The 21,014-nt window shown below is 42.5% G+C and overlaps 2 protein-coding genes across 3 annotated transcripts in view; one reads left to right on the forward strand and one right to left on the reverse strand.

Annotated features, from left to right (window-relative positions):
* Positions 1 to 6,856: 6,856 nt before the first annotated feature.
* Positions 6,857 to 15,135, forward strand: LOC115131328 (CCN family member 4-like). The gene is made up of 5 exons (XM_029662946.2): positions 6,857 to 7,038; positions 10,184 to 10,472; positions 10,960 to 11,214; positions 13,020 to 13,213; positions 13,381 to 15,135. The coding sequence occupies exons 1-5, from the start codon at positions 6,991 to 6,993 to the stop codon at positions 13,684 to 13,686; spliced, it is 1,092 nt and encodes a 363-aa protein (XP_029518806.1). The 5' UTR covers positions 6,857 to 6,990; the 3' UTR covers positions 13,687 to 15,135.
* Positions 14,818 to 21,014, reverse strand: part of LOC115131327 (protein NDRG1-like) — a 31,107-nt gene continuing 24,910 nt past the window's right edge. For both annotated transcript variants that reach the window (XM_029662944.1, XM_029662945.2), the window contains 10 exons: positions 20,387 to 20,447; positions 19,884 to 19,970; positions 19,646 to 19,690; positions 19,362 to 19,465; positions 18,880 to 18,942; positions 18,265 to 18,316; positions 17,755 to 17,802; positions 17,153 to 17,188; positions 16,803 to 16,854; positions 14,818 to 16,152 (listed from right to left, as the gene is read on the reverse strand). In XM_029662944.1, coding sequence (XP_029518804.1) covers positions 15,938 to 16,152; positions 16,803 to 16,854; positions 17,153 to 17,188; positions 17,755 to 17,802; positions 18,265 to 18,316; positions 18,880 to 18,942; positions 19,362 to 19,465; positions 19,646 to 19,690; positions 19,884 to 19,970; positions 20,387 to 20,447 — 763 coding nt within the window. In that variant the 3' untranslated portion in view covers positions 14,818 to 15,937. The remainder of the gene's footprint in view (positions 16,153 to 16,802; positions 16,855 to 17,152; positions 17,189 to 17,754; positions 17,803 to 18,264; positions 18,317 to 18,879; positions 18,943 to 19,361; positions 19,466 to 19,645; positions 19,691 to 19,883; positions 19,971 to 20,386; positions 20,448 to 21,014) is intronic.

The raw sequence follows: 21,014 nt of genomic DNA on the forward strand, positions 1-21,014 counted from the left end.
TGAAGAACAAACACCATTGTAAATACAACCCATATTTATGCTTATTCATTTTATCTTGTGTCCTTTAACTATTTGTACATTGTATATATATATAATATGACATTTGTAATGTCTTTACTGTTTTGAAACTTCTGTATGTGTAATGTTTACTGTTAATTTTTGTTGTTTTTCACTTTATATATTCACTTTGTATGTTGTCTACCTCACTTGCTTTGGCAATGTTAACACATGTTTCCCATTCCAATAAAGCCCTTGAATTGAATTGAATTGAATTGAATTAAAGAGGAGGCAATCAATAAAGTGATGGAGTCTAGTGGAGTCCAAAGAAGCGGCTGATGCGCGTAACAATGGTGACAGGTGTGCATAATGATGGGCAGCCTGGCTCCCTTGAGCGCCAGAGAACATAGTCTACCTTTCTATCTGTTCTTGATTATGGTAATATTATTTATCAAAGTGCAGCTCCTAAATTGGAATGGAAATGGTGCTCCACCAATCTGGAAGTCTTCAGACTAGCTTGGAAAGACAGTACTGTACAATATCGAAGAGCAGTCACTGCTGCTCGATCATCCTATTTTACTAACCTAATTGAGGAGAATAAGAACAATCCAAAATGTAATTTTGATAATGTTGCAAATCTAACTAAAAAGCAGCGTTCGACAAGAGAGGATAGGTTTCACTTGTTCAATGAAAAGATCATGATCATTAGAAAGCAAATGATGGACTCCTCTTTGAGGAGGTCAGAGACCTGGCCATGTGGTGCCAGGATAACAACCTCTTCCTCAATGTGATCAAGACAAAGGAGATGATTGTAGACTACAGGAAAAGGAGGACGAGCACGCCCCCATTCTCATCAACGGGGCTGTAGTGGAGGAGGTTGAGAGCTTCAAGTTCCTCGGTGTCCACATCACCAACAAACTATCATGTTCCAAACACAACAAGGCAGTCGTGAAGAGGGCACAACAAAGCCTATTCCCCTCAGGAGACTGAAAAGATTTGGCATGGGTCCTCAGATCCTCAATTTTTTTTACAGATGCACCATCGAGAGCATTTTTGCATCCCCGGGAACTGCTTGGCCTCCAAGGCACTACAGAGGGCAGAGCGTACGGCCCAGTACATCACTGGGGCCAAGCTTCCTGCCATCCAGGACTTCTATACCAGGCGATGTCAGAGGAAGGCCCTAGAGTTTGTCAAAGACTCCAGCCACCCTAGTCATAGACTGTTCTCTCTGCTACCGCACAGCAAGCTGTACCGCAACACCAAGTCTGGGTCCAAAAGGCTTCTTAAAAGCTTCTACCCCCAAGCCATAAGACTCCTGAACAGCTAATAAAAAATGTATTTATTTATTTTTATTTCACCTTTATTTAACCAGGTAGGCTAGTTGAGAACAAGTTCTCATTTGCAACTGCGACCTGGCCAAGATAAAGCTTAGCAGTGTGAGCAGACAACACAGAGTTACACATGGAGTAAACAATTAACAAGTCAATAACACTAAAGGAAGGAAAAAAGGGGAGTCTATATACATTGTGTGCAAAAGGCATGAGGTAGGTGAATAATTACAATTTTGCAGATTAACACTGGAGTGATAAATGATCAGATGGTCATGTACAGGTAGAGATATTGGTGTGCAAAAGAGCAGAAAAGTAAATAAATAAAAACAGTATGGGGATGAGGTAGGTAAAAAAAAATGGCTACCCAGACTATTTGCATTGCCCCCCCCCCCCCTCTTTTACGCTGCTGCTACTCTCTGTTTATTATCTATGCATAGTCACTTTAACTCTACCTACGTGTACATATTACCTCGACTATCCGGTGCCCACGCACATTAACTCTGTACCGGTACCCCTCTGTATATAGCCTCACTACTGTTATTTTACTGCTGCTATTTAATTATTTGTTACTTTTATTTTTTACTTAACACTTATTTTTCTTACAACTGCAGTGTTGTTTAAGGGTTTGTATGTAAGCATTTCACTCATGTGACGAATAACATTTGATTTGATCTGCATATTTCTCCAAAGCTCAGTTGTCCTGAGTCTGCACAGAATTACCAGGACCTAGGATCAATGGAGACACTCAAGTTTTTTAATTCTGTATCTCTTGACACATTCATGAAAATAGTCATGGCCTCTAATCCGTTAAGCGGCATACTGGATCCTATTCCAACTAAACAACTGAAAGAGCTACTTCCTGTGCTTGGCCCTCCTATGTTGAACATAATATATGGCTCCCTACCCACCGGATGTGTACCAAACTCACTAAAAGTGGAAGTAATAAAGCCTCTTGAAAAAGCCAAACCTTGACCTGGGAAATGTAAAAAACTATTGTCCTATATCGATTCTGCCCTTCCTCTCAAAAATTGTAGAAAAAAGCTGTTGCGCTGCAACTCACTGCCTTCCTGAAGACAAATAATGTATATGAAACGATTCGGTCTGATTCTAGACTGAGATTGCACTCATGAAGGTGATAAATGACCTTTTAATGGTGAAAGACCAAGACTCTGCATTTGTCCTCGTGCTCCTAGACCTTAGCGCTGCTTTTGACACCATCGATCACCACATTCTTTTGGAAAGATTTGGTCTACGTGGACAAGTCCTGTCCTGGTTTAGATCTTATCGGTTGGAAAGATATCAATTTGTCTCTGTGGATGGTTTGTCCTCTGACAAATCAATTGTACGTTTCGGCATTCCTCAAGGTTCCGTTTTAGGACCTCTATTGTTTTCACTATATATTCTACCTCTTGTTGATGTCATTCGGAAATACAATGTCAACTTTCACTGCTATGCGGATGACACACATGTTTCAATGAAACATAGTGAAGCCCAAAATTGCCTACCCTGGAAGCCTGTGTTTCAGACATAAGGAAGTGGATGGCAGCAAATGTTTTACTTTTAAACTCAGACAAAACAGAGATGCTAGTTCTAGGCCCAAGAAACAAAGAGATCTGCTGTCGGATCTAACAATTAATCTTGATGGTTGTAATGTCGTTTGAAATAAAACTGTCAAGGACCTCTGTGTTACTTTGGACCCTGATCTGTCTTTTGACAAACATATTAAGAATATTTCAAGGACAGCTTTTTTCCATCTTTGTAACATTGCAAAAATCAAAAAAACTTTGTCCAAAAATTATGCAGAAAAGCTAATCCATGCATTTGTCACCTCTAGATTAGACTACTGAAATGCTATACTCTCCGGCTACTACCTACTACCTGCTCCTACCTATCTCTCCGATTTGGTCCTGCCGTACATGCCTCAAGTGTGCTATGGTCACAAGGCCTCCTTATTGTCCTTAGAATTTCTAAGCAAACAGCTGGAGGGAGGGCTTTCTCCTATAGAGCAACATTTTTATGGAATGGTCTGCCTATCCGTATGAGAGACACACACTCGGTCTCGACCTTTAAGTCATTACTAAAGACTCATCTCTTCAGTAGGTCCTATGATTGAGTGTAGTCTGGCCCAGGTGTGTGAAGGTGAACAGAAAGGCACTGGAGCGACGAACCGCCATTGCTGCCTCTGCCTGGCCTGCTCCCCTCTCTCCACTGGGATTCTCTGCCTCTGATACTATTACGTGGGCTGAGTCACTGGCTTACTAGTGCTCTCCCATGCCGTTCTTAGGAGGGGTGCGTCACAGACGTGATCTTCCTGTCTGGGTTTGCGCCCCTCGGGCTCGTGCAGTGGAGGAGATCTTCGTGGGCCTTGTGTCAGCGTAGTAAGTTGGTCTGTTGATATCGCTTTAGTGGTGTGGGGGCTGTGCTTTGTCAAAGTGGGTGGGGTGATATCCTGCCTGGTTGGCCGTGTGCGGGGGTATCGTCGGACAGAGCCACAGTGTCCCCCGAAACACCCCTGTCTCGGTCTCCATTATCTATGCTGCAATTGTCGATGTGCCGGGGGGCTAGGGTCAGTCTATTATACACGGTGTAATTCTCCCATCTTATCTGGTGTCCTGTGTGAATTTAAGTATGATCCCTCTAATTCTCTTTCTCTCCCTCTCTCCTCCCAGAGGACCTGAGCCCTAGGATCATGCCTCAGGACTACCTGGCCTGATGCCTCCTGGCTGCCCCCAGTCCTCCTGGTCGTGCTGTTGCTCCCGTTCAAGTGTTCTGCCTGCGGCTAGGGAACCCTGACCTGTTCACCGGACGTACTACCTTGTCCCAGACCTGCGTTTTTCAACTCTCTTTCACTACCGCACCTGTTGTCTCAACCTCTGAAAGCTCAGCTATGAAAAGCCAAATGACATTTACTCCCGAGGTACTGACCTGTTGCACCCTCTACAACCACTGCTTATTATTTGACCTATGAACGTTTAAACATCTTGAATAACAATCTGGCCTTAAATGGCCATATATTCTTGTAATCTCCGCCTGGCACAGCCAGAAGAGGACTGGCCCCATATCAGAGCCTGGTTCCTCTCTAGGTTTCTTCCTAGATTCTGGCCTAGGGAGTTTTTCCTAGCCACCTTGCTTCTACATCTGCATTGCTTGCTATTTGGGGTTTTAGTCTGGGTTTCTGTATAGCACTTTGTGACATCTGCTGATGTAAAAATGGATTTATAAATACATTTCATTGCTACTACTCTTAAACCTTTGGATGCCATCTACCATAATGCTCTTTGTTTTGATACAGGCTACAGTTTTGATACTCATCACTGCATCCTATATCAAAAGGTTGGCTGGACTTTGCTAAAGACCTGTCGATCTCTACATTACTCCCTTTTTGTTTACAAGACCCTACTTCACAAACCTCAGTCTTATTTAACTTTGATGTTGACGTATACACACCTGAGTTGCCTAACCCATTCACAGGATTGGTTATCTCTTGAGGTTCATAGGGTCTCCACCGAGCTAGGTTAATCTGATTTTATTTTTAGCGCACCGTATTTCTGGAACTGTCACGCTCTGATCTGTTTCACCTGTCCTTGTGCTTGTATCCACCCCTCTCCAGGTGTCGCCCATCTTCCCCAGTATTTATACTTGTGTTTTGTGTCTGTCTGTGCCAGTTCGTCTTGTTTGTTCAATCCTACCAGCGTTTTCTCAGCTCCTGTTTGTTCCTAGTCTCTCTTTTTCTCATCCTCCTGGTTTTTGAACTTTGCCTGACCTGACCCTGAGCCTGCCTGCCGTCCTGTACCTTGGACTCTGCTCTGGATTGTCGACTCCTACCTGCCTTGACCTGTCATTTGCCTGCCCCTGTGGTTCCAATAAACATTGTTACACAGTCTGCACTTGGGTCTTACCTTGATTCCTGATAGGAACAAAATTCAAAACACAGTATATTCATCTTGATGTTCTGGTGCAGTTCGGGCAATTTAAAGTATTGATTTATTGACTTATTTACAGAGGATGGCATAATCTAACTCACCAACAGTAACTCTTAATCTGTTCAAGCTAGATACACCAAACCAACTTTCACATGTTAAGGTTATCCTAACTTCAAATTCTTTAAAACTTTTATCAACTTAAACTATATTAATTAGCATAAAATAACCCACCAACAGCACCTCTTGAACCGTTGAAGCTAGAGAAGACCCATTTGCGACCAAGCTTTAACTTCCTGACGCTTTAACTTCCTGACTGATGTCTTGAGATGTTGCTTCAATATATCCACATCATTTTCCTTCCTCATGATTCCATCTATTTTGTGAAGTGCACCAGTTCCTCCTGCAGCAAAGGACCCCCACAACATGATGCTGCCACCCCCGTGCTTCACGGTTGGGGTGGTGTTCTTCGGCTTGCAAGCATCCCCCTTTTTCCTCCAAACATAACAATGGTCATTATGGCCAAACAGTTCTATTTTTATTTCATCAGACCAGACGACATTTCTCTAAAAAGTATGATCTTCGTCCCCATGTGCAGTTGTAAACCGTAGTCTGGCTTTTTTATTGCAGTTTTGTAGCAGTGGTTTCTTCCTTGCTGAGCGGCCTTTCAGGTTATGTCGATATAGGACTCATTTTACTATAGATACTTTTGTACCCGTTTCCTCCAGCATCTTCACAAGGTCCTTTGCTGTTGTTCTAGGATTGATTTGCACTTTTTGCGCCAAAGTACGTTCATCTCTAGGAGACAGAACGCGTCTCCTTCCTGAGTGGTATGGCGGAAGCGTGGTCCCATGGTGTTTATACTTGTGTACTATTGTTTGTACAGATGAACGTGGTACCTTCAGGCGTTTGGAAATTGCTTCCAAGGATGAACCAGACATGTGGAGGTCTACAATTTATTTTCTGAGGTCTTGGCTGATTTCTTTTGATTTTCCCATGATGTCAAGCAAAGAGGCTCTGAGTTTGAAGGTATACCTTGAAATGCATCGACAGGTTCACCTCCAATTGACTCAAATGATGTCAATTAGCCCAACAGAAGCTTCTAAAGCCAGGACATAATTTTATAGAATTTTCCAAGCTGTTTAAAGGCAGTCAACTTAGTGTATGTAAACTTCTGACCCACTGGAATTGTGATTATGTGAATTATAAGTGAAATAATCTGTCTGTAAACAATCGTTGGAAAAATGTATTGTGTCATGCACAAAGTAGATGTCCTAACCGACTTGCCAGAACTAGTTTGTTAAAAAGACATTTGTTGAGTGGTTGAAAAACGAGTTCTAATGACTCCAACCTAAGTGTATGTAAACTTCCGACTCATATATATATATGCGTGTGTGTTATTTCAGAGTATTTAGGCAAGTCAACTGGCTAACTGTTCAATTGCATAGCTGGGATACACATTGCTCAGTTTACAGACAAGTCAGCTCAACTTCAGGGCGGGCTTTCGCGCGTGAGGAGCAGCGGGTGAGAGTGGAGGAGAGGGAAAAAGCAGAGCGCGCTGCCAGAAAAGTGACGTCGGCAGGCACGAGCTTTAATAACATCACCAGTCCCAGTCCCAGACAGTGGTCCTCGCGGAGGAGATGACAACTAGAAGATTGCCTGGGACTTGTGGAGTGCGAAATATTTTGTTTTTAGTAAAGGAATAATTCTGGGTTCAATGAATTTACAATTCCTAACCAGTGATGAGCTGGCTGCTAAAGTGGATTCTTATAGCAGCAGGGATTCAACAGGTGAGAAAGTGCCATTATAATACTTTTTTATCATCACTTGGTTTAAGCCAGATTTACCAAATCTATTTATTTCTGATGTGCCAGATCTGATTCATGATTTCTTTAGAATAGAATAGTATTATTGATGCTTCCGATAAATTCACAAGTTATCCCTCCATTTGTTAGTTGTACTTTACTGCCACCATGTGGTTATGTGGAGTCATGTTTTGCATTTTACTCCAGATTCAAGGACTTCTTGGACAGTACTGTAATAGCATGGCATCAACAAATATCAAATACTATGTTTCTAGTTTAATGCGGCCCTATCTGCCAAGTTAGGAAAGGTTTTTCATTAATTCAATACTTCACACGTTAAAACTGCTCAAACAGTCTCAAAATATCTGGCCTCAAACTGAATTTTTTTCACTCACACTGCATCAAATTGGAAGAGAAAAAACAACTGCTTACACAAAGAGATGAAGGTGAGAGTCTATGATGCTCTATGTTGATTTGACCAGAGTTGTGCTCATGGTCTACCCTCAACATTCAGCTTGCACTTTCTCAACCTGACAACAGACTGCATGTGTGACACAACATTGGTCATTTCACCCAGGTTTGGCAGGGGTTAGAGGTCACATCAGTTGAACACTCCACATCTGAGGAAAGAAAGTTCCAAGTTTCTTATCTGACCTATATGGCAGTATTATCAAGGTCACATTAGAAGTCAATCAAGATATTTGATAAATGGTTTATCACTTTTTTCATTCCCAGATGCCCAAACAGCATTTGATGTTGATGTTATATGTCTGCTTGAGGTCACATTGGTCACATGGTCACACAAAGGTCACACAAAAGGTCAAGGGGTTATAAGTCTGAACAGGTGATGGTATTCACATTCATCTCAATACCAATTTTGTCTGTCTAGATATGATGGGGGTAAGGAACAATAAAGCTTTGTATACACGTACATAAACCGCCAAGCACAAAGCTTCTCATCTCAACAGAAAACACAGTTCAAATTCATGTTATGCAATATGTATATATATGGATTTTAAGAAAAAAAATGGTACTCTCTTCATCCAATTTCCCTTCATTTTTAGATTAAAAAGTTACATGGAGACGATAAACTATTATTGTCATGATCAGTTGTTGTCTGTGTCTTTTTCATTACCTTGTGAAACACCCCCATAAAGCCCTTTAATGCTGAAAGTGACACGTTGGCTGAATCCCAAATGACACCCTATTCCAAAAGAGTGTACTATATAGGGAATAGGGTGCCATCTGGGATGTAACCGTGTTCTCTGATGTTGTGTAATGACTGAGCCTGATGACTGCTGACTACGCTTCAGAGCCAGATCCCCTGGGTACTGGCTCTGTGGTACACCTATGATTAAATCTCATTTATCTGCATTAAACATCCTATGCGCTCAATGGATTTACTATTTATTACTATAATTATATTAGAAAAATGTGAAGGCAACTGATGGGCTGCCAAGAACAAGCTTAGGAAAACAAAAATAACATGATTAAGGGGTCTTTTTCACATTTAATTAATTGCAGATTAATTGTGTCTGTATAACCTACCTGGATCAGAAGCTCTTTGGCTTTTATGATATTAATATAAATATGTTGAGGCTGAAATGTAATTAGAGAGGTTTAATACAGAATAAGACCCTGCAGTAAAATAGGAATCTCCAAGAAAAGTTCATTTAGCACTGTTGGTCGGCCCATACTGGAGGCAGCGCTTGCTGTTATGACAGCATCAACATGATTTACAATTGTTTTCATTGAGACGGTTTCCTGGACACAGATTAAGCCTAGTCCTGGACTAAAAAGGCCTAATCTGTGTCTGGGAAACCAGCCCCAAAAAGTTCCCTACAAAAAATCTGTTTGTTGAATGTTCAGACATCAGAAATGAAAGTTTGGCCCTCAGACGTTAGGCATAAAAAGTAGAGTGCCTCGTTCACAAAATATGACATTTTAAAGTAGCCCATTAGGCGATCTGGCTACTCCATGTGTAATAATGGGTTATGGAACACTCTGTGTCCTGACTCATACGAGGAAGTCCTGCTCTTATAATGTGAGGCCAAGACTGAGAATCATTTTTGGAGTTATAAATACTGAGCCAATCTGAGCCAGAGGACGAGCCAGTTTCCTCTGTAGGGACTTAAACAGTCTGGATCCAAGACCAACCGCCATTTGTTTGGTTGTAAAACTCTTCCTAGTGGCTTGTTCAGACAGCACATCTGTTTTGAGTGCTTTAAAAAAAGGGGTGCTTTTCATTTGATCACACACACACACAAATTGGGTTTCTGATCTTGGCATAAATATATACAGTTTGTACAGGCAATATTCATGGGGTGAAATGTTGGACACGTTTTATTGTATTGTCACGTCAGCTGTGAAAATACTTTTATATTTTCAAAGAAACTATGAAAAATGGCCTACAGGCAGAATATTGTGTAGACAGGGGAACAAAAAGTACTTTGACTGATCAGCGGCATCTTTCTTTTACCTCCCTTACCCTGTTAATCATCCTTGATGTTGTTGTACAATCCGAACAAGAAGGCCAGCCAGACCTTTAGGCACATTCAGGACTTGCAACACTTATCTAGCCAAATAGGGGATTTGGGTCTATTAGTTCTTAGGCCGATATAGGACATGTTGGAAATAAAAAAAAGATTAAGGACATGATGCTAATTACGACTTTGATCCTTGGGGCAACAGCCTATTATTCCCCCGTAACTGATGTGATTGTGATACAGGTGATCCACGTGCTAACAAGTACATGTGCTTCACAGGAGGTTGGTGCCACCTTCATTGGGGAGGACGGGCTCGTGGTAATGTCTGGAGTGGAATGGGAGGAACGGTATCAAATACATGGTTTCCATGTGTTTGATGCCATTCCATCTACTCCGTTCCAGACATTATTATGAGCCATCATCCCCTCAGCAGCCTCCACTGATTGCGCTTTTAAATTGTCCCAGACATGGAAACCTACACAGATAACATACTGTACATCTTTGATGCTTTAGGAATGTCTGTTCTCTACTTACATGGTTTATTGTGTTATCAAAAGTCATAGCGTTTGACCATAGAAAACTAAAATATGTATTATGTATAGCAAAGTGCGTAACACTAACTCCTCCCTGTCCCTCTCATCTAGGCCTACTCCCAGACCCAGATTTCCACTGCCATGCTGCCCCTAACAGAACCCACAGACCTAGAGCCATACAACCGGACCCAGTACTGCCACTGGCCCTGTGAGTGCCCCCTGGCCCCCCATTCCTGCCCTTCAGGGGTGAGCCTGCTCATGGATGGCTGTGACTGCTGCAAGGCTTGCGCCAGGCAGGTGGGGGAGGAGTGCAACGAGGCAGACACTTGTGACTACCATAAGGGATTGTACTGCGATTACAGCTCAGACAAGCCTAGGTACGAAAAAGGAGTGTGTGCATGTAAGTGTCATTTACCACACATACTCTAACCTACTAAAGACACGTCATGATTAAAGGAATAATCCACTCAAACTATATTTTGGTATTTGTTTCATTAGTTCAGTGCTGATACAGTCCCAAAATATTTTGCATGTCAGCAATCTGGTTTTCAAGATATATCAAATTGTAACTTGCCACATTATCATGATGATGTGGCAAGTCAATGTGCGAGTCAATGTGCGAGTCAATGTGCAAGTCAATGTGCAAGTCCTATATCTTGAAAACCTGATTGCTGATATACAAAACATTTTGGGACTGTATCAGCAGTGGACTAATGAAAATAAATAGCAAAAGATAGGTTTCAATCATATTACCGAATGTCATGACATGTTTGTTTTTGTTCAGATAACACTAAAAACATTGTCTGCTACATTACATTGTTATCATTACCTTATTCACTGTGTATCTCTCTGTGATGTAAGACTGCTGTCCTGACCTTCTTTGCCAGATATGGTTGGCGTGGGCTGCGAGCATGATGGTGTGATCTACCGGAATGGGCAGAGCTTCAAACCCAGCTGTAAATACCAGTGTCTGTGTGTGAACGGGGCCATCGGGTGCGTGTCCCTGTGTACGGACTCCCAGCCCCCCCGGGTGTGGTGCCAGAACTCAAGGAGGGTCAAGATCCCAGGACGCTGCTGTGAACAGTGGATCTGTGACGAGCCCAAGAAGGGGAGGAAGACTGCTCCAAGACATGCAGTGGAAGGTAGGACACAGATCCATCAATCAATCAATCAAACAATTGATCAAGCAATCAATCAGTGGTGGCTGGTGTCACTTCAAATAGGAGTACAGGCTCATTGTAATGGCTGGAATGGAATAAATGGAACCGTTTCAAACACATTGTTACCATTAGTGATGGAGAAATAGTCCATGTGTTCAATACCATTCCATTCCAGTCATTACATGGATAGAGTCTCGTGTATTGAGAATCTTGTAACACTAATAACCATGGTAATATTGAGCAATTCTTTGAGAACTGTGAAGAAAAATAGTTTGAGGACATTGCTTCATAGTACCGTCCTATAGGTTAACTCAAACCCTGTTCCCAGAGAGCTACTGTCCTATAGGTTAACTCCAACCCTGTTCCTAGAGAGCTACCATCCTGTAGGTTAACTCCAACCCTGTTCCTAGAGAGCTACCATCCTGTAGGTTAACTCAAACCCTGTTCCCAGAGAGCTACTGTCCTATAGGTTAACTCCAACCCTGTTCCTAGAGAGCTACCATCCTGTAGGTTAACTCCAACCCTGTTCCCAGAGAGCTACCGTCCTATAGGTTAACTCCAACCCTATTCCTGGAGAGCTACCGTCCTATAGGTTAACTCCAACCCTATTCCTGGAGAGCTACCGTCCTATAGGTTAACTCCAACCCTATTCCTGGAGATCTACCGTCCTATAGGTTAACTCCAACCCTGTTCCTGGAGAGCTACCATCCTGTAGGTTAACTTCACCTCTGTTCCCAGAGAGCTACCGTCCGGTAGGTTAACTCCAACCCTATTCCTGGAGAGCTACCGTCCTATAGGTTAACTCCAACCCTGTTCCTGGAGAGCTACCATCCTGTAGGTTAACTTCACCTCTGTTCCCAGAGAGCTACCGTCCGGTAGGTTAACTCCAACCGTGTTCCTGAAGAGCTGACAGGTGTATAAAGTCGAGCACACAGCCATGCAATTTCCATAAACAAACATTGACAGTAGAATAGCCTTACTGAAGAGCTCAGTGACCTTTCCAACAAGTCAATTCGTCAAATTTCTGCCCTGCTAGAGCTGTACCGGTCAACTGTAACTGCTGTTATTGTGAAGTGGAAACGTCTAGGAGCAACAGTGGCTCAGCCGCTAAGTGGTAGGCCACACAAGCTCACAGAACGGGACCGCTGAGTGCTGAAGCGCATAAAAAATAATCTGTCCTTGGTTGCAACACTCACTAACTAGTTCCAAACTGCCTCTGCAAGCAGCATCAGCACAAAATATTTTGTGCACAAAGCGAGGTCCATACAGAAAGGGTTTGTCGAGATCGGTGTGGAAGAACTTGACAGGCCTGCGCAGAGCCCTGACCTCAACCTCATCGAACACCTTTGGGATGAATTGGAGCGCCAACTGCGAGCCAGGCCTAATTGCCCAACATCAGTGCCAGACATCACTAATGCTCTTGTGGCTGAATGGAATCAAGTCCAACATCTAGTGGATCTAGTCCAACAACATCTAGTCCAACATCTAGTGGATGTTCCAACATCTAGTGGAATGCCTTCCCAGAAGAGTAGAGGCTGTTATAGCAGCAAAGGGAGGACCAACTCCGTATTAATGCCCATGATTTTGGAATGAGAGGTTCGACGAGCAGGTATCCGCATACTTTTGGTCATGTGGTGTATTAGGTCCAGTTTTGATGAATAATGTCTAAAAAGCACTTCTGTCACTGCCCATATTAAATTGTAGTCTCTCTCTCAGTCGCTCACACACTCTCTCTCTCTCTCTCTCTCTCACACACACTTCCTCTCTGCCTGTCTCTGTTGACATAGCTCTTCCTGTTGAGGCGAAGGGCCAGAGCAGGAACTGTGTGATCCAGACAACCTCCTGGAGTATCTGCTCTAAGACTTGTGGTCGAGGTCTGTCCCTGCGTGTCTCTAATGCTAACGACAGGTGTGAGATGGTAAAAGAGTCCCGCCTCTGCAACATACGGCCCTGTGAGGTGGACATCACCAAGCACATCAAGGTACATGTACAGAGTATGTGTATGCATACACACGTTTACCCACATATATGGGCACGGACACATATCCATGCATACATGTACGCAATGCAAAGAGGTCTAATGTTTGTTTGTTATGATATCTATATTGAAGAGTTCACATTGCAAAAAAGACCTCTCTTATCTCTCAGCCAGGGAAGAATTGTATGAACATCTACAGAGAAGAGCAGCCAAAAAACTTTACCATCTCAGGCTGTGTCAGTAAGAAGTCTTACAGGCCTAAATACTGTGGGGTCTGCGTGGCCACGGACCATCGCTGCTGCATTCCCTACAAGTCCAAGACCATCGATGTGGAGTTTCTGTGTCCCAACGGTGCCGTGTTCACCTGGCAAGTCATGTGGATCAACGCCTGCTTCTGTAACCTCAGCTGCAAGAACCCCAATGACATCTTCGCCGAGCTGGAGAATTACTATGGCTACCCTGAGATCGTGAACTGAGACATTTCAATAATAAGCCATGCTCTTATTATGGGCTCTATTCAATCAGATCTGCTTAGCCAACATCCGCATAGCAGTTATTTTGATGGTGTTAGAGAGGTGGAACTGCTTTAGAGCTGTTAATCCACAAGTGGCTCCCGGTATTATACCTAAAGCGGACATTGCCATCGGCTGCACGGAGGCACATGAACAGCCACAGGAATGTACACCTCCATTATGATGATAGAAATGCGTATTATTTAGTTTTAATGATTTAAAATTTGAGCGTCATTATTTCTATATAGCCTACACTTTCTCCTTCTGAACTTCTAACGGGAGTGTGGCGGGTGTGGATTTGTGACAATGGTCGCATGTGTAGCTGCTCACCGATTTGCATTTCGACCTCAAACATCCACTATGCAGGTGTCTGCTATCGCTGGTTAATGCCTGATCTAATTGAACCTAGGCCTAAGCCTCCATCTACCCCTATTTTCACCTACTTTTCCTTTTCTCAATGTTTTTTTGTTTGTCAGACTTTCAGAAACTCTGTTTTATATGTGAATTTATTTTATACATAGAGGCCGGTATTCAATCTAAGGCACGTTTTAGAACAACGCTCCATACAGCAGACAGTCCGCCTTTTAAAGGCAATTTCCCCAGCATTCACAGAGATGGCATTCAGTCTCTAGATCATCCATTGGATTGAATTCCAGACAAAGCAGTTTTTCTTACAAGGGGATCTTTCTTTTGCTTTTTTTCCTATTGGAAAAATGTGTAAATCAATGTTTTTTGTTTGTTTTAAGCTCGTCTTTATATTGGTTGCTTTCGGAAATAGTTTATTGACTTACAAGTAAACCAAGTGTGTGAAATATTTTAGTTATAATTTATTTAAGTACATTTTGAATACTAAATGATTGAACAAATTGTTTGTCATACAGGTATTTTTATATTCACAGTAACAAGTTTCATGAAATCTCGTTCATACTCATGTAAAGATTGTTCAATTCAGAGCCACGCGATCAAATCAATGAGTAAGAGATGACGTGAGATGCTACTATAGAATGCATGTGCTATATATATGGTTAAAGATCCTGTGGAACTGTGGTATCATTTGATCTTACAATCATTCAAAATGACGACAACACCAGGACAAAAAGTTATAGGTTTTTAATAAATACAAATTGTTATGCTATATTTAATGCTTCTCATCTACAGCATTAGGCAGTTATGCATCTTCATAAAGCGATGTCGGACGGTGTTCTACATAGCCGGCAAGTGTTTCTGTAGCGCACGTAAGAGTGGGAGAGGGTTTTTGAGAAGCTCTATGGCTAACTCGGATCTTTATATCACATCATGTGGATCGGCTTGACTTTCTCAAATCCATCAGAACAAAGAAGTCTTAGTAAGTCAGAGGGTTTCCATGGCACATTATCTCTGTTTGCCGGGATTGCATAGAAATAACCATTTACACAAGAAGAAATATCCAAAAGAACAATTGTGCCTGAAGCCATGATCTGTTAATAAAGCAACAGTATGTGATTGTTTGATCAATGAAAGGATAACCTCATGAAATGCTCTACAATAGATCCAGAAGAATGTTAACTCCAGACGAAACAGACGTCCTAAAAGAGAGGAATCATTACAGGAATGTGTTGTATGTACATGATACTTTTCAATTCCCTCCTTTCCAAAGTTTCAAAGACTAATAGCAATTTGAGAAGATAAAAAAGACTGCATATATATTTATTTTTGATCCACTTGCCTACCTATTCTTACGCCACTTCTCTCCCGTATCCCACAGTACATTAATCAGAACATTGAAAAGTTAACGATGAACAATTAGAAAGTCATTTATAGTCAGGTACACATTTGAGAAAGCTGTGTCATGTAATAAAGAACTATAGACAAAAAAAAAAACTGTCTTGATGACAAACTGCTGTACTAAGTACTGGTTCTGCAGCCACAGCTTTCTCCCACATTCTCCGTTGCGCTGTGTCACTCTGCTGCGTTGCCACTAACAACTAGATATTCCACCTGACGTGGCAGATGGGAAGGGATCTGTTTATTTCAGAATACGTTTTTCCCTCTAAGGAATTTCCTTCATAATGCAGTAGTATATGCTTGCATAGCCTTACACACACAACCTCTTCGCATAACTCTTTGGCATAGAGACATTCTCTAGTTGTGTATGTGTGTTTGTAGGTGTGGTTAGTGGCAGCGCAGCAGGAACCAGGGTGCAGAGGTTAAAGGTTGAGTGTCATGTAAGGGTCATCTAGCAGGACACTTCGGTGGATTTGAGCGCAGTGCTGCTGTTTGCTGTGCCTTCCATACTGTCTGTGTGGGAGCGGCCACGCTTCTCGTTGGTGTGTGACCGGCTCCTGTTTCCCTCGTTAGTGTGAGACCGGCTCCTGTTGCCATCCATGGAGTGGATGCTGGAGCCGGATGCAGTGCGAGAGCGGACCAGTCTGGTCATGCTGGCGGCGGGCACTGAGGAAAGAGGAGACCAGGTTAAAGATCCATTCACACTGTGTTCATGGTCAACTGAATTCTGAATGTGGGCACTATATTTCATAATCATTATAGAACAGGTTAACTGGCATCCCCATTATTTTTATTTCTACTTTGCACATTCTTCCACTGCAAATCTACCATTCCAGTGTTTTACTTGCTATATTGTATTTACTTTGCCACCGTGGCCTTTTTTTGCCTTTACCTCCCTTATCTCACCTCATTTGCTCACATCGTATATAGACTTGTTTCTACTGTTTTATTGACTGTATGTTTGTTTTACTCCATGTGTAACTGTGTCGTTGTATGTGTCAAACTGCTTTGCTTTATCTTGGCCAGGTCGCAATTGTAAATGAGAACTTGTTCTCAACTTGCTTACCTGGTTAAATAAAGGTGAAATATTAAAAATTAAAAATCCTGTTGTTATCTGAAGGTGCAGTTACTAATCTCACCCACCAGGTGGCAGGCAAACTCCTTACACGTTGACGTGAACACCCACATTTCTTTTGCAAACAGTAATAGGGTAACCAGACTTTTATGTTTCTACATAGTTAATTAAATACTTGTGTTAATATAATTACTGGTCAGCGTTGGTTACACAGAGAGTGTGTGTTGGAGTGTGTACTTACTGTAGCCCATTCCCTGAATGAAGTACTTGAAGGCCTCGGTCAGCTTTGCAGGCTGTTGGGTGAGCAAAGGAGAAAGTTAGCAACTTGTTTCCCGGGTATTATCCACATAATGACATAATACAGATTCATGTCCTATCCTACAAACTGTGATAATGAGAGGCATATGTATGACAGCTGTTGTAGCAGCAGGTGCTGAGCTGGGTATTAGCTCTCCAGACCTGACGTATGTGCCTCATTGCTACTGTCACTAATGCTCTTAAGTCAAGCTGCCGTTGTATTACCCCCCTAATGATTATCCCTTTGCCACCCCACCTCACCTGCGTGAACATGTTAACCAATTAGAAACGCACCTGGTCAACCATGGGCAGGCCTCCGCAATCCGCCATCTGGAAAAAATAAACACGTCATTCAAGAGGGAAGAGTTAAGGAATCAGGTCAGCAGCGGTACGACATTAGTCACCCCCCGTTACACAAAACAACCTCCCATCTAACACTTCCTCAATGTGAAACAAGTGTTTTCCATCAGCCTCTGGACAGTTAACAGTTTAGCGTCTGTAAAACGTGCCCATTTCAGAGCTTTACAGAACACATTAGGTCACAGCCAGGGGCGTGCACATCATAGGTAGGCCAGACAGGAAGGATTGTGACCTGGGTCATGTTTATCAGGAACCAAACAGAGGTAAACAAACTCAAACAAGGAGGGCACAATCTGGACTTGGTCCAATAAGAAACTCAAATTTTCCATTGCAAAACGTTTTCCATTACGTGCCTAATGAACAGACCCTGGAGGCTGGGTACAGCAGCATAGCCTCAACCTGCGGTCTCAGGGGTTCAAGGCAGCGCTAGTAAATCAGTCGCCAGGTAGTTGCTGAGCTCCTGGAAGCTCATCAGACTGCCTAGCCAATATTATGACCTATTATTAGCAGGAGGTAGATTGTAGGGGGCCACTCACCTTGAGCAGTGTGGTCTTTGTCGGGTCCAGCTTAGTATTGCACTCTACCTGTAGATGCACAGTACAGAGTCTAATTGAGGGACTAAATATTTACCCTAGTAGAGAAATAAATAGGTAACTGGGGGAGTAATATTTTATTGCTAGAATAGCTTTGGTGGTGTATGATTTCTTTCCCTTTTTTGTCCCATGTTTAAATCCTAAAAGTTTTAACCTTTGATAATATCTTGTTGGGTAGGTCAGGGCTCTCCAACCCTGTTACAGGAGGGCTACCCTCCAGTAGGTTTTCACTCCAACCCCAGTTTTAACTAACCTGATTCAGGCTAGGTGCGCTAGATTAGGGTTGGAGTGAAAACCTACAGGGCGGTAGCCCTCCTGGAACAGGGATGGAGAGCCTTGACTTAGATGAAAGGACAACACATGTTCTGATGAACATAGGGACTAAAGACCAGAGGTATTACTGTTAATGATTTGTTTATGGCCGTTAGGATTACAGTGTGTATTTGGACTTACCACAGCGTCAACAGCCGGAGAGCTGTCTCCTACCACCAACAGAGAAGGACACCTGAGAGCAAACATTTTTTATTGCTATTTTAATACGCGAGCCTTATTTGATTTAATAGAAGTTTGGTCATGCTTAGGTTGTGACGACTGTACTGATATAAGTGTGATGCACGTGACATCCCGGCAACTTTGAGAAAAAACACTTTATATCGGAGTTGTCCCTGTTGACGGTCTATGCATATTCATGAGGCTAGCATAGCATCTCACTCTCCATTGAATACAGGCTATTGACGTCAACACCCATCATCGAATATTCAAGAAAGTATTCAAATAACGAGATGTATCCACCAATCCAAAGAGAGGAACAGGAAGGAGCTTGACAGCCCGCCGTTCCGCTCTTTGGTCAACGAATCCCATTGTTAGGGCGGAGACTAGCATCTTGTCATTATATCCATCTGTGGTTATAGTACTACAGAGACAGGAGTTTTTCCCGGACCGAGTAACCACCAGATCAGGCTATAACTGGGGCCCAGAGTTTCTAGGTCAGGGAAAACTCATGGCTCTAGCAATAAGCCATGTGGGATGATTGAGGTATGCCAAAAAGTCTGAAGGTTTGGAACTCACTTCAGGGTTCTGACGGAGACTTTCCCACCAGGAATGGGCCTCTCAATCTCCAGATCCCGCCGGCTGAAAGGGAAAAGGGTGGTGATATCAGTGAGGCCCAAACTGAACATACTGACATTTTACAAATATAATATTACATATATATGTTTATCTATTATAGATATGTAATAACATATATTGAAATATTAGAAATACATAGATAAGATACAGTATATTTCTAAAATGAATATACAGGCGTCCTCTGTAAGATGTGATTATGTATATTAAATATATACATATTTATGTGGGGTCAAAGGATGTTCATGGTAATCTGTGTTATTCTCCTCAGTGAGGAGTCTAGTGTATTTACATGTTGTAAGACTTGATTAAAAGGGATACTTTGGGATTTTGTCAATGAAGCCCTTTATCTACTTCCCCATAGTCGGATGAACTCATGGATAGCATTTGTATGATTATTCTCTGCAGGAGCCCAGTGTATTTACCTGTTGTAAGCTTTGACAAAGTGGTGCAGGTTGTACTGGTTCATGTCGTTCATGATGTGATGGCGGTAGGTGGCGATAAGGTCATGGTTGTTGGATATTTCCTCCTACGGAGACAGAAATAAACACCTACTCAGACTCTGTGACCTAGTGACAGTACTGCAACATGTAAGCCTGCCACGAACTGTCCTATATCCATGTAGCCCATAATTGAAATACATTCAATGGGATTATGCTGACGTGATTTGCAGTTTCAATCACTGTCTATTTTGGTGCCCACTGCTCACCTTTCCGAAGAGATGGCCGATGAGCATTTCGGGCAAAGCAGTGACCTGAAAAGAGATTGAAAAGATGATTTGTATATTTTTTTCCATGGGTCAAATAGCAATCATATACATAGCTACGTTAATACTGTATAAACAAGCTACGTGACAATGTTGACAATCTAAAAAGGGCTTTATAAATCATTAAAGTTGATGGATTGTTGTGGATCTGTGGTTGTGTGGAGATGGTCCTGTATAGTACCTTGTTTGCAGCCCAGTCCATCCACCCCTCAGCACAATGGTTGATGTTAACCAGAACCAGGCCTTCCACCAATGCTGGGTAGTCCAGCTAAAAACAGAAACAAACATTTGGTCAATGACTTCGTAATGGTGAAACTATACAAACAGTGCTCATTGAAACCTCATAGGGGTCCATTTCATTCACTATACTCATTGAAACATCAACGTTTCGTCAGTTAGGAGTTAAAACATTCGTATCCCTCCATCATCTGAGTTTCAGCATATTGAGACGGAGTCCCTACAGGGCCGGGTGTTTTGGTACGGAGCCAGTCTACAACATTTCCAGACTCTCAGCAGCAGGCTAAAGCAATAAACAGGACTGTACACCCAAAATCAGCACAGCATCACTGGGAACATTAATATACTATAACTTCTAATCCCGGTTTGATTAAAACTCTTCATAATGAACCAAACTTAAGCGTAATTGAAAGGGGAAGGGAGGAGGGAGGAGGGCGTCAAACTCACAGCGAATCTCGCCAGGATGTAGGCTCCAGCTCCGACGGCTATTCCAATGATGCTTTTCAGGCTGTGGTTAACAAACAAACAGAATATCATCAGAATTTTTGGAGCCAATAGATGAGGGTCTAAGGCATCATAGTCTTTATTCATAAAGCATCTCAAAATAGGAGTTCTCTTCATTATGATCTAGAAGGCAAAACAGCACTTCTAATCTGAGACACTATGAAAATAGATCCTGAACGGTAAGTAGCATGACATGCTGACCACACCGCTCGCGTCACGTGTGCGAGCGTTGCAAAACAAATTGACACGTCCATGTTATTCAATCATTGCACCCACACTGCTCACGTGCGTCAGCGAGCGTCTGCGTAGCCAAGCACTAAAATAGAACTTGGTTCATCTTGTGAACCTTGACGCACTTGACGAACCTTGAAGTCCTGCCTCTCCCATCTCCTCATTGGTTTTTAGGAGCATATACCCCACGTGGGTGAATCAAAGATGAACTGAGGTCCACACCCCTGTCAGTTGTGGTAATGCACCTTAAAGTTGGTTGCCAACCACCATATAAAGTCCAAAGAAGCAGAAGCCTGAAGGAGGGGAGATTACTAGAAACAAACTCGGTTTACCCTTTTAT

The sequence above is a fragment of the Oncorhynchus nerka genome, linkage group LG7 (assembly GCF_034236695.1).
Source record: "Oncorhynchus nerka isolate Pitt River linkage group LG7, Oner_Uvic_2.0, whole genome shotgun sequence".
Classification (NCBI taxonomy): Eukaryota; Metazoa; Chordata; class Actinopteri; order Salmoniformes; family Salmonidae; genus Oncorhynchus; species Oncorhynchus nerka.